Source organism: Eptesicus fuscus, chromosome 13 (genome assembly GCF_027574615.1).
Source record: "Eptesicus fuscus isolate TK198812 chromosome 13, DD_ASM_mEF_20220401, whole genome shotgun sequence".
NCBI classification, from domain to species: Eukaryota; Metazoa; Chordata; class Mammalia; order Chiroptera; family Vespertilionidae; genus Eptesicus; species Eptesicus fuscus.
In genome coordinates, this window is record NC_072485.1 from 62,740,704 (window position 1) to 62,752,926 (window position 12,223).

Consider the following 12,223-nt stretch of genomic DNA (forward strand, 5'->3'; position numbering starts at 1 on the left):
AAAGACAAAATAAATTATGTTCTCTTTGCACAACCAAAGTGCAGTGTGAATGAAAATGTGCAGCTCTGTTAAATACAAAAATTAGTCTAAATTGCTAAACAGCAAGGTGCAGGAATGAAATACAACCTATATTAGCAAACTAATTTTTTTTTTTTAAAAAGAAGCACTATCATGAAGTATTTATTTTGGCTGTATACATTAAGGTAAATAACTCCAGTGCTTACCCTCTGTCTTACGTGTATTGCAGAAGGCTTGCATTTTAGAAATGTCTGATGCTAAATTCCTCAGGAAGAGTTGCTTCTTTTGATGAGCAATGGACAGGTCAGGATTGATCCAATGTTCCCCACATGAAACGTATACCTATTGAAGCAATGAGCCTCTGATCCCATATGCAACTGCTCACAGCAGCATATGTGCAGTAGCCAAGACTGAAAACAATCAAAACTTCCTACAATAGGTGAGTAGTTAAACTGTGGCATCATGGAATAGTACTCAGCAACGAAAAATGCACAGACTATTGATAAGGGCAACAACTTTGATGGATCTCAAGTTTTGTATAAAAAAAGTACTTCATGCTATCTTTGCAACTTCTTGTGAATTTATAATTATTTCAAAATAAAAAGTGTTTTAAAATAATTTTGAAAAGGAGAAAAAGTAGAGAAGGAAAGCAGGGAGGAAGGAGAGAGGGAGGGAAGGAGGAAAAGAGAGGAGGGGGGTAGGTAGGTGTAAATCAGGGCTTTGCAAAAAATATGACTGAGACCCAAATTTGGTCTGTTGCCTGTTTTTAAATAAAGTTTTATTGGAACGCAGCTATGCCTATTCATTTACATGCTGTCTGTGGCTGCATTTGTGCTATAACGGCAGAGTTTCAATAGAGACTATACAGTCTATAATATATGCCATCTGACCCTTTACAGAAAAAGTTTGATGACCACTGATGTAAATGAACTTGAAGTATATGCACCAAAATGTTCATGGGGATAGTTCTAGATACTAGAATATGAATGATACTTTTTCTTTTTGCTTATATGTATTTCATAAATGTCCTTACATAAATACATATTTCTTTGAAGTAAAAAAAAAAAAAAGAGAGAGAACTATTTCTATATGTTGAGAAAGATTCAGTAAGAGAACAATGGAGCCTAATTCTGCCTGTTTTGAAGCCACTCACTGATCATCACTCACATACTCTGTATGAGGATTCAGGAAAAATCAAAATTTTCTTTTTGAACAACAGATTTTTTCCCCCTCTTATGGACATACCTAATCATGTAACTGCTCATGTTTAATCTTCATGTTGGCTGTACCAAGCAGAGACGGGTTCATTTCTAGCAAAAATACAGGATCTTATAACAATCACTCCTGGCTCCACCTGACCCTCCTACACTTACAATTCCTTTGCCCTGGTGGCCTCATCTACTTGTCTTTAAATTATATTTATCTACATTAAGTTCTTTCTTAACTAGCACAGTAACTGTAGTAAATTATATCTGTAGCATTGGAATTCAAAACAAGGCCTGCCAGTCTCCAAGAACAATGGACTCCTCTCTCTCTCGCTGCCTCAGAGACTGGTCATTGATATTTCTGTCTGAGACTCTCTTGAAGGCTCTTCACATTCAGAGCCTGAATTGAGTTCTGATAATATGGTGAGAGCTTGGTTTTCTGTTCAAGGCATCAGCCAAGGCAAGTTTTCTTTTCGAATTTGAGACCTCCAATTCCATAACTGGGAGCAAAGGCTGGGCTGCTAACGTCCCTCTCAGCCTTCTCCAGCCACCCAAATAGAGTGTATGAAAATCTAGATGTAATTTTTTTTCTGAAAAGGTAATGTTATCATTAAGTAATAAATCATTAGACGACTACATTTTGAAGGTCCCCCCCTCAAAAAAAAAGAGAGAATCTATTTCCTTTAGAGTAGGATAGGAACCACAAGCAGTTAATAAATTGGTCTCCTTATTTACAAAATGAGAGCATCCATCTCATAGGGTTGTGATGAGCTTCAATGAATTAATTCATATGCGACCCTGAAAATCATGCCTGACACATAGTAAGCTCTCGACAGCTATTAGAGTTCATCTCTGATGGTTGGTGAGTTATGATAATTCTGAGGGGGAAAACAAGAGGAAAGAGGATAAATGTTTGAAGTCTTATATTTTAAAACATTTTACATAGTATTCATATATGAATATTTCCAGTTTCTCATTCATGTCTTTACCAGTTCATCTCTTTGAAGGTCTTTTACAGAAAAGATTTCCTTCCCCTTTTCATTGAACAACCTCCGAGCTGCAGAAGGTAAATGTAAAATTTCAGTACACCTGCAATAAGAGACACAAAAATTGACCTTGCATACAGACAGCTTCCAGCAGAGGAGAGAGGAAATAAAAGGAATCAAGGGCCTGGATCCTTCATGACAACTCCCTCTGCAGGACGGTGTGTGTCGAGAGCCAGGCTCTGCAATCCATCAGACCCCTTGTGAGTCTTGTTCTCCCTTTCCGAGTTGTGGGACATGGGCATTATTTAAACTTTCTAGGCCCAAACTACTTACTTTCCAGGGTTGTTATGAGGATGACCAGTTGATTTTAAAAAGTGCTTAGTCTAGTGTCAATTATGATCAATAAACAGGTAAATATATCATTGTTGACTTCTTATTTCTCAATATGCCCCACACTTTCCCATTTTCTTGCTCTTCCTTCTACCTAAGTCACCTTCCTTAGCTTTTTCTGTTGAAGTCTACTCTTTCTCCAAAGCCTCCAAAGTCACATTCATTATCAATCGATTCCTCATCCCCCTTCTCCAGAAGTGATCTCTATAGTCCTTCAACTTCTTTTGAAATATATATTTTTTTCCCTTGGTTAAACATTAAATAGTGATCCCCCCCACCCCCGCCACCGCGCTCCTGCAAACAAGCACTGGCCCAGCCCTGTGGATATCAAGATCAGCTTCCCTGTTCCCTGAGGAGTTCCCTCCCTAGTCAGGGAGAGAGACAGGTCAGCAACTGACGTGTAATATGAAGCAGTGGGTGCTGTAATGGGCACCTGGCCAGGATCCTGTGAGAACACAGAGGAAACAAGATGAATTTCTCCAGGGAGCCTTGTCTAAGGAAGCAACATTTGGGTTGGGCCTTGACAGATGAATAGGCATTCATCAAGGAGGGTTATGACCTAGAGAAGATATGTTTTTTTATGTCTGGAGCTGAGTATATGGACAGGAGGAAGAGCCAGATAAAGTTGGAAAAGAAAATAGGAACTGATTGAAAGCATTTAGGTTGCCAAATTAATGAACTTGGCCTCTATTCCATTAACAGCAGGAAGTCATTGAAGGCATCAGAGCAGAGGTGTGGTGTCATCAGATATGCTTTTTTAGGAAGTTATGTATCAGAAAGGTGAAAAATGGACTGGAGGCTGGAATCTATATAGCCAGCTTAGGTTAGAGGTAAAGAGGCAGAATTGTGGGGAAGAGGAAGTAGAGCTAAAATCAATTCCTTTTACTCTTAATCCAATGGTCTTTCCAATATTCCATGTTTCCACAACATTAGGTATCAACAAAAATATTCTATATCAATTATTTTTAAATGGGCTGTTATGCTATTAAATCTTTCTTAGGCTTTGTAGATGGAAGAACCACCACCAACAAGAGACTCTCAAAACTGTCTTGTATGAATCCTATATAATAAAAGCGTAATATGCAAATCAACCGAACGGCTGAATAGCGGAATGACCATCCGGAAGACCATCTGGGTGACCATCTGGGACCACGCCATGATACCCACTGGTGCCAGGCCAGCCAAGGTGGGTGTGATGCGATTGGTCAGGGGCTGGCCATCGCCCCATGATCACCCCACAGAGGGAGGCCCAGGCCACCAACCAGCAGGCTGAGGATGGTGAGCAGGGCCTCCCTCTGTGAGGGAAGCCTGGGTCCCGGATGCTGGAGGGAAGCCAGTGGCGGCAGCCGGGGGAAGGAAGGCCTACTTTTGCACGGATTTCGTGCATTGGGCCTCTAGTTATTAAATAACTAAAGGATAGCATAAGTTCCCTTAAATTCAGTAAGACTGCCTCTTTAAATTCAACAGGACATATTTTGCAAAAAAAGTTTAAGTGCTCAACCTTGAACAGTTATCAAGTTCTGTGGGAACAATTTTTGTTTTGGTAGGAATATATTGACCAAAAGAAAATTACAACATTTCACAAATATGTTAGTGACATATAAAAATGGGTTTAAATTAGCTAACTACCCTACCCTCAATTCAAATATAAATCAAAGAAAAGTGCTGTAAAACTATGAAATATACATATTTTAAGTGGGTATAATTTATATTTACAAAGTTGATAGTTCAAAAGCTAGGGGAAATTGCCTTGAAATTTGGGGAAAATGTATGAATTTCCATTGGTATCATGAACCCACACAGTTAATGTATTTCTATGTGTTAAAAATTCTAAAACTATTATATGAACAACTGTTTTCTTATGTAGGTACATATGTATGTTGTGCTCTGTGTAACACATAACCATTCAGGCATGTGAATGGAAAATACCATTGCATGTAGGATGGTAAGTACTTACCTCTCCAAAAGTTGATGATATTCAGTCTGCTTTGTTTTGGTTTTAGAATATTTAGTGACATACTTTTTCACATTCTCTTTCATTTCAGTGTCAACATTTCTGAAACAAATGATCCAAGATTTGATTGATATGTCAGTATGTATTGCCAATTATCTTTCAACTTGTTTAAATATGTGAAAAAATCTTGAGGTTTTAATTTATCATAATTTGCCCTAAAATAATCTGCCTGTTTTTGAAAAAACAGGGTTTCAAAAACTATCACAATTAAATATTAAACTTCATGACATTTATGCTATGAGTATATAAGAAAATGAATTTTCAATATTTTAATCCTCTCTATTAATGCTGATCTCTTCAAGATGTGAATTTTTCAAGTTTAAAGAAGATGCAGAGATGACATTTATTTTTCCTGGGATATTTTATTTATATGTTGTGTATATTCATATGTTTATTCATATATTCTAGGCAATCAATCCAAACCTAAAATTTGTTACACAGAAAAAGGATGTTTAATTGGAATATACATCTTTTCAAACTTTCAAGTTAGAAAAACTATTTTGTGTATTTAAAAAATCTCTGCATTTTATTAAATGAAAGAAATAGTGGTCAAATGTAGTTGTTCATTCATTCATTAAAATAGTAATCAAATATAATTAACCATTACTTAATTTATTTATTAATTTTATTAAGCACTGGTTTAGGGGCTGTTGTGTTCCCTAAGCCATGTGGTGAATAAAGTGACTTAATACTCAACTGATCAGGACACACTGTTCCATAGCCACACCATAGCAGTGAGAACATATATGGATGAATAGTGTATTATCCTGGTTTTCTATCTCCTGGATGGAGTCATAAGTGGATAATCACAGAGTGATAGGAGCTATGGGGGTGGAAAGCAAGGAAGTACATAGCTAACTCAGGGATGGGGAGGGAAGTGTGGAGTTCAGAGTCAATATCTAGCAATGAAGTACCAACTCGTTCTGAGAAGGCCTTTATTATTAAGGCAGATGGAAGATGTTGGGGAATGGAGGGGGTTTAAAAGTAGAAATTGGGGGGAATGTTGATAAGAGATGCAGTTAGAGCAGTGGTCGGCAAACCGCGGCTCACGAGCCACATGCGGCTCTTTGGCACCTTGAGTGTGGCTCTTCCACAAAATAACACGGCCTGGGTGAGTCTATTTTGAAGAAGTGGTGTTAGAAGAAGTTTAAGTTTAAAAAATTTGGCTCTCAAAAATAAATTTCAATCGTTGTACTGTTGATATTTGGCTCTGTTGACTAATGAGTTTGCCGACCACTGAGCTAGAGAAATGAGCAGGGATAGGTCATAAAGGACATAAAAGCTATACTAAGGAGCTTGAGTGAGTCCAGGGATTATAACTTACTAATAACTTACTCACTGAAATTATCTAAAATATAAAATTTTTACTTTATAAATTCAAATTGAGCCTTTCGTTTTACAATTCTTTAAAATATCACTTAATTTTTTTTCTTTGTTTAACTTTGTTTATAGTTCTAAGAGATGAAATTCTCCTGTGACACAGAGATCACAATGGTCTTGATTTATATAATAAATCGGACAATCATCATCAAGACTATTTGCCAACATTCTATTACTCACTAAGATAACCGTCAACTAAGTAAAGAACAAATGCTACTTGATCTTCCTTTGGCTTTGCAGATGGAGGAATCAACAAAAACGAGAACAAAAGCTCCTCAAACTGTCAAGAGTGAATTATTAAATAACCAAAGGAGACCATGTGATTGAAGCAGAATTTGGTTAAAATGGATCTATATTTCATCCATAACCAGAGTTTGCTTTTAAAGACATGAAATAGCTCAACCCTCTTTCTTCTTATGAATAAGTTTCAGGATAATGCAAGCAATTTGCCCCCACATGTCATTTGCATTTATTTATTTTGACTTGGATATATTAAAAGTAGCACAGCAAGGCTTCCACCTTGCATGACTCTGGAGTGCCATTCACATCAAACACAATGAAAACAGTGGCCACTGGAGCTGGACAACACAGCCTCCCTGTGATGCCAGCCAAATCTCTTTCCATTGAATCACTCTGTTACCAGGACTTACACACAGCTCTGGGGGAAAATGCTATTGATGATCCTGTAGAAAACTTTCTGAATCAGCCAAGATAAATTAAACATATTTAGTAGAGTTTTAGAGTCAAGTGTATGCCAGTGTATTTTAATTATTTGGGAATAATTAATTCATGCAGTGAACAAAATGGACATTTGATTACCAGGACACACTGTTCAATGAACAAGGACAGCAGAGAATTTCACAGACTCTCTGCTAGAATAGCTGTCCAAATGAACAAATCTCTCAAATTATGTTTGGGTTACCTTATTGAATTACGCATTTTAAAACATTAATGGGAAAAGACCAAATCTGTATACAATTTTGAGCCACAGTTAAAGATATAGAATAAGAAAGTAAGAAATATAGGAAGAGACAAAAATTATTTAACTTTGCATGCTAAAAGAAAAAAGTCATATCCTACTTTAAAGGCATTACCCTTACATTTTACATCTAGCAGAATGAGCTAATTATGAAATGTATGCGTCAAAGATTTCAATTTCAGGCTTGACTTTACTTTGAAGATTAATTTTTTACTTTATCATCTTTACAAGGCAGTTCAGTGGACAGCCGATCTGAATATTACTCATTGTTCAGCGATGTATGAAGTGTATTTAATCAATGTGAAGAAAGTTATATTAAACTATTATCAGCAGCCTCAACTATTCTAAACATCTCAAAAGAAAGGTCAAGAGGTAATATCACTGCTAATCATATGAAAAACAATGTTTTTAACTCATCCTTTATATCAGAGCTTTATGCTGATCTATGATTCCTTTTGTCATAAAATATAAAGAAAATATAGCAGGCGATTTTTCTCCAATGCTGGAGAAATATTGGCTATTTGGGAAATTTTTATTCAAATCTCATAACATCAGCTAAAGTACAGATCAATGCTTTTCTATGATGAACTTTTAAAATGTTATTCCAAGTCAAGGATATAAAATTATATAAAGTTATATTTTGAGAACTATATTTATTTGTTAAATATGCCAAAGCTATAAATGTAAACAATTGCATATAATGACTTTAATAAGGAATTGTAAAAATATATTTAAGAAGCAATTTCAAATGAATTATTTCAAATAAATAAAACTAAAAAATTATTAATTCAAAATAGATATCGATATAAATTTTTTTCAGAACTATTCATTTCTAACTCATTATTTTATCCCATTCCTAGCCTAAATCAAGAGTTCCAGTGTTTCCTGACATAGAAACTAAATAAATCTGAATATCTATTTTCATCTCTAAATATCAACATGGGAGCCCTTTTAAAAAAATAAACAGAGAATTCTTTTAGAAAAACATCGGTAAGCAAGAAGGCAAAAGTCTGTAGAAATTAGAGAGTGTACTTAATGAGAAAACTGAACAAGCTGTCCTTACTGCATTTTTCGCCCAGGTGATATGTCTGGACTCATTATAACAAGCGCTCTGTTTTTATTCTTGTCTCCATTCCGCAGAACTCTGAGTCTTACGGGCACATCCTGCTCTGGAGACTTACAGATGGGTTTCTTCATGGAAGGACTGTTTGGAATAAGCAGTCCTTCTATTGGCCAATCAAACTCCTTTAGAAAGAAATGACAAAAAATTGATAATAAATAAGAGAGTTACTTTAAGATATAAAGGAATGTAACACAATACTGATGCTTTTAATCTTTTATTCAAGTCTAATTAGTGTTTTGTGTGAATAAAGAGGAGGGATAGTAATTTTTTAAGTGTATGTCAAATCTATGTTGTGCTACAACAAGGAAGATTTATTCCCTTTCAGAGAAACATCGTTCTAGTAAAATAGAACTGAATTAACTTGGAATGTTTTTGTTCATGTGTGAAATACCTTTAATATGAGGAAAGTTAGAATGTGTGAAAAGTAGTTTTACAACATGAAATAATATTATCTTAAACTAGACCCTTTTGGGAAAGAAGAATATATTTGGGGAACACTCCAAAAAACATAGTGAGATGATAAAACTTAAATTTCAGATGTTTCATTCGTAAAATTCAGTTAATTTGTATTCATTTATTCATATCTACATTTATTTATTAATTCATGCATTATTCAAATATTGTTTACTATAGTCCAGGCCCAGTGCTTAGACACTGGAAATAACTTGGAAAGTATTATGCTGAGTGAAATAAGCCAGTCAGAGAAAAGACAAGTATCACATGATCTCACTTATATATGGAATCTAATGAACAAAATAAACTGATGAACAAAATCGATCCAGAGACATAGAAGCATAGAATAGACTGGAATCTCAGAGGGGGTGTGGAGGGGTGGGAAGAGATTAACCAAAGAACTTATATGCATATGTGCATAGCCAATGGACACAGACAATAGAGGGGTGAAGGCCTGGGGTGGGGTGGAGGTTGAGTGGAAGGGGGAGTAGGGGACATCTGTAATAACATCAATAAAAAATAAACTTAAAATAAAATATTAACATTAAGTAAACAATACTACAAACATGATAGGATACTCTTCCATGAGGAATTTCTAGTGGGTGCTCAGAAACTTAGCTAGAAATAAACTGGCAATTAAGTAGTGTAAATATAATAGCAAGAGGGTATTATGAGGTGTGGTGGGACCACATGGAGAAGAACCTAACTCAGAAATGTCCTGTGACAGACCTGAAGCCTCAGCAGGAGTTAGTGCAGTAAAGGAGGGTAAGATGATGGGCAGTGTATGTATCAGGTTGAGGATTAATAGAACATGATGTTTAGGGAAATAAAAAAAAGTAAGGATGGCTCCCAGGTTTGTAGCTTAGGCGACTTGGTATTGCCACTCACAGAAATAGAGGTTTGCAGAGGAAGAGTAACTGAGGAAAGGGATGATCAGAGGTGATGTTAGACAAGGTCCAAGTCCTTTCTTTCTCTTTTTTCTATCTGAATAAACAATTGTCCTGGCAGCAACTAAATCCCTGTTAATCTGCAGTAACTATCTTGTAAAATATCACAATTCCATATAAGTATGGGTCTGTTTCTGTGTGTTTTACTCTCTTTAATTTATCAATTTATCTCTCCCAGTACAGTACCATGCTGCCTTAATTATACTTGGTAAGTCTTGATATTTGGGAGGGCAAATACCCCCACCTTGTTATTCTTCTTTGGAAATTGGTTCTTGTTGGCCTTTTGCTACTTCACGCATATTTAAGAATCAGTTTGGTTAGTCTTTAACACCTGTTTGGGATATAAATACTCTGTAGCAGGTTAAGTAATTTCCTAAAGGGTTACAAATACCCAAAGAAGGGGTAAGTCATGCTGAGCAGGTAAAATACTCAGATAATCACTACAGAGGAGGTCCTAGTGTCCAGGCAACTCCTGTGGGTTGGAGAGGTGTGCTGGCATGTCAGACCAATACAGACCAAGGCATCTGGTCTTTAGTTTATAAAAGGGGAGGTCATTTTTTAAAAGACTGGACAAAAAGTAATAATTTACTAACATAATCCCTTGAAAAAAAAATTGTTAGGATCTTGCAGTTATACTGAACAATCACATAGCTCAGAAAAATATGTTTTGAATATATTATAAACAATATCTGAAGGTTGTGAAGATTAAATATTCTGAAACAGCATCTAATTATAATGCTCTAATTTGTGAGATGAATAAGTAAATAACATTAATTGCATGCAATTAGGAGACAAGCAGTATAAATAAATGTTAAAAACTCATGAGTAGAGTGCTTTTTCCTTTATATTTTTAATATAAATGTACATGAATTTATAATAGTGATATACAACGAGGCTAACTTATCACACTTCTAAGTAAGCAAAAATTTGAGTTAATGAAGTTTTAATGTACTCCTGACCTTCACTGAGAACCTGTTGCCTATATGGAAATTTAAATGCAAAAGGGCAGACAACATGCTTATTTAGATACGTGTCTATTATTATGAATGGAGCAACAAGGGGTCACTTTTCCTTACTCTTGTTACTGAGAAGAAACACAAAAGGTTATGACAAACTCATTGTATATTTTCATTGGAAGCTTTTCTATTGTATAAAGGTTATACTTAGCATGTGGGATGATGGAGGTGTGGCATTGCATAACTCTTCAAGAAATAAGTTCAGGATTGACCTATAACTCTTCTACAACAAAGATATTAAGCAATTCTGAGCAAATCAACATTTTAGACATGAAGCCAGGGTTGGATAGGTGGAGAGAGAGGAAAACAGTCTTCTTACTAAAAACTGTCACATTGAAGCCTTGGTATAAAGTCGTTAATATTTCCCCCTCTTTTTTCCTGAACCATGGAAGGGAAAGGCAAGAGAAACAAGGTTCTTTCTTAAAACGAGTCTGTGAGAACAGTCAGCTCATAGAGTTAGGATATAGAACTAAGATTTTTTTTTCAATATCCCACTCATGCTATAATTCTGATGAACTTATCAGAAGTGTGCCGTCTCAGCTACTAGTTATTTGTAGGTCCTTTCAATTCCTAAACTTGTCTCAGGGCAAGTGGTAACCATGCCAACATTGGTTTCAGCTCCACTGGAGCATCGCTGACTTCAGATGGAGTCCTTTGCTTTCCAGCCAGATGAAGGAAGCCCGAGGTCTTCTCTTTGTAATATAAGGTATCACAGAAACCCAATCAAAAGATTATTGTGGGTTTCAAAACTTCCCAAATGTATGCCATATCACTGCTAGTTCTTTCTTTCAGCTCCTGTAAACCGTGTTCTAGTGTTTAGGGAACTTTTACTTGGTCCTTCATAGAAATAGAGAAATATAGTGTCAGGATAAGGACAACAACAACAAAAAAACATGGATTAACTGGACTGGAGTGCTATTTCCTCGCCCTCTGTTTTCTCTGTTGGAATTCTCACGTACCCATTCATTTCTTAGTGGTTCTCTGTGTTCACACTACTGCAAGGCACAGCTGCATTGTCAGGAGCCTTGCTGGGCCGTGGTGCTCCTTACACGGGTAGTTCTGCCTTTTCTTTTTCATCTCTCTCTCATAACCAAAGGCCTCTTTGAATCCAGCTCTTAACCAATGATCTAAATTCTTAGTGAAATTGGCCTTCCTTCATCTATTTACTATTAATAAACAAACAGATTCTTTAATTTTCTCTCTTGGGCCTTTTCACATATCCTTTCTTGCCCTTCATAATTAGAGTTAATTATCATAATCTCTTAACAGATTAATCAAATGTGTGTTTTCAACTTTCTTTCTTTTTTTAACATGTGCTCCTCCAAATGAATATATTTTAATTTAGTAATTTAAAAATCACCATGCAGTCACTCATTCCAAAATATTAAGCCTCGTCATACTTACTGTTTGTAATGATTTCATTTTGGAATATGAAAATACATTGCTCCTTACCTTTAAATGGTTAGAAGTAGAACTTCTCAATATATAACCTTTTCCCCAAAAGGTGAGAAAATAACCCGAGTTCCTGGAAATTATTCCAGTGAACTTCATCACAGACTAAATCAAAATAATTAATTAATCTTGTTTTTGGGAGGTTTTGGCATATTTAAAAAATACTGGTATCCTAAGACATATAACATGCTATTCACTCATAAAACAGTATCACTTGCCTTTTAGGATGATTAATAGTTAATCAAGAAGCATGAAATCAG

At 35.7% G+C, this 12,223-nt stretch overlaps 1 protein-coding gene across 1 annotated transcript in view; it reads right to left on the minus strand.

Moving 5' to 3' along the window:
* Positions 1-12,223, minus strand: part of DCDC1 (doublecortin domain containing 1) — a gene marked incomplete at its 3' end in the record, with an annotated part of 313,690 nt that overhangs the window by 48,987 nt on the left and 252,480 nt on the right. The window contains exons 21-24 of the mRNA XM_054725690.1: positions 8,036-8,217; positions 4,557-4,655; positions 2,213-2,312; positions 225-360 (exon numbers count right to left, since the gene is read on the minus strand). Coding sequence (XP_054581665.1) covers positions 225-360; positions 2,213-2,312; positions 4,557-4,655; positions 8,036-8,217 — 517 coding nt within the window. The remainder of the gene's footprint in view (positions 1-224; positions 361-2,212; positions 2,313-4,556; positions 4,656-8,035; positions 8,218-12,223) is intronic.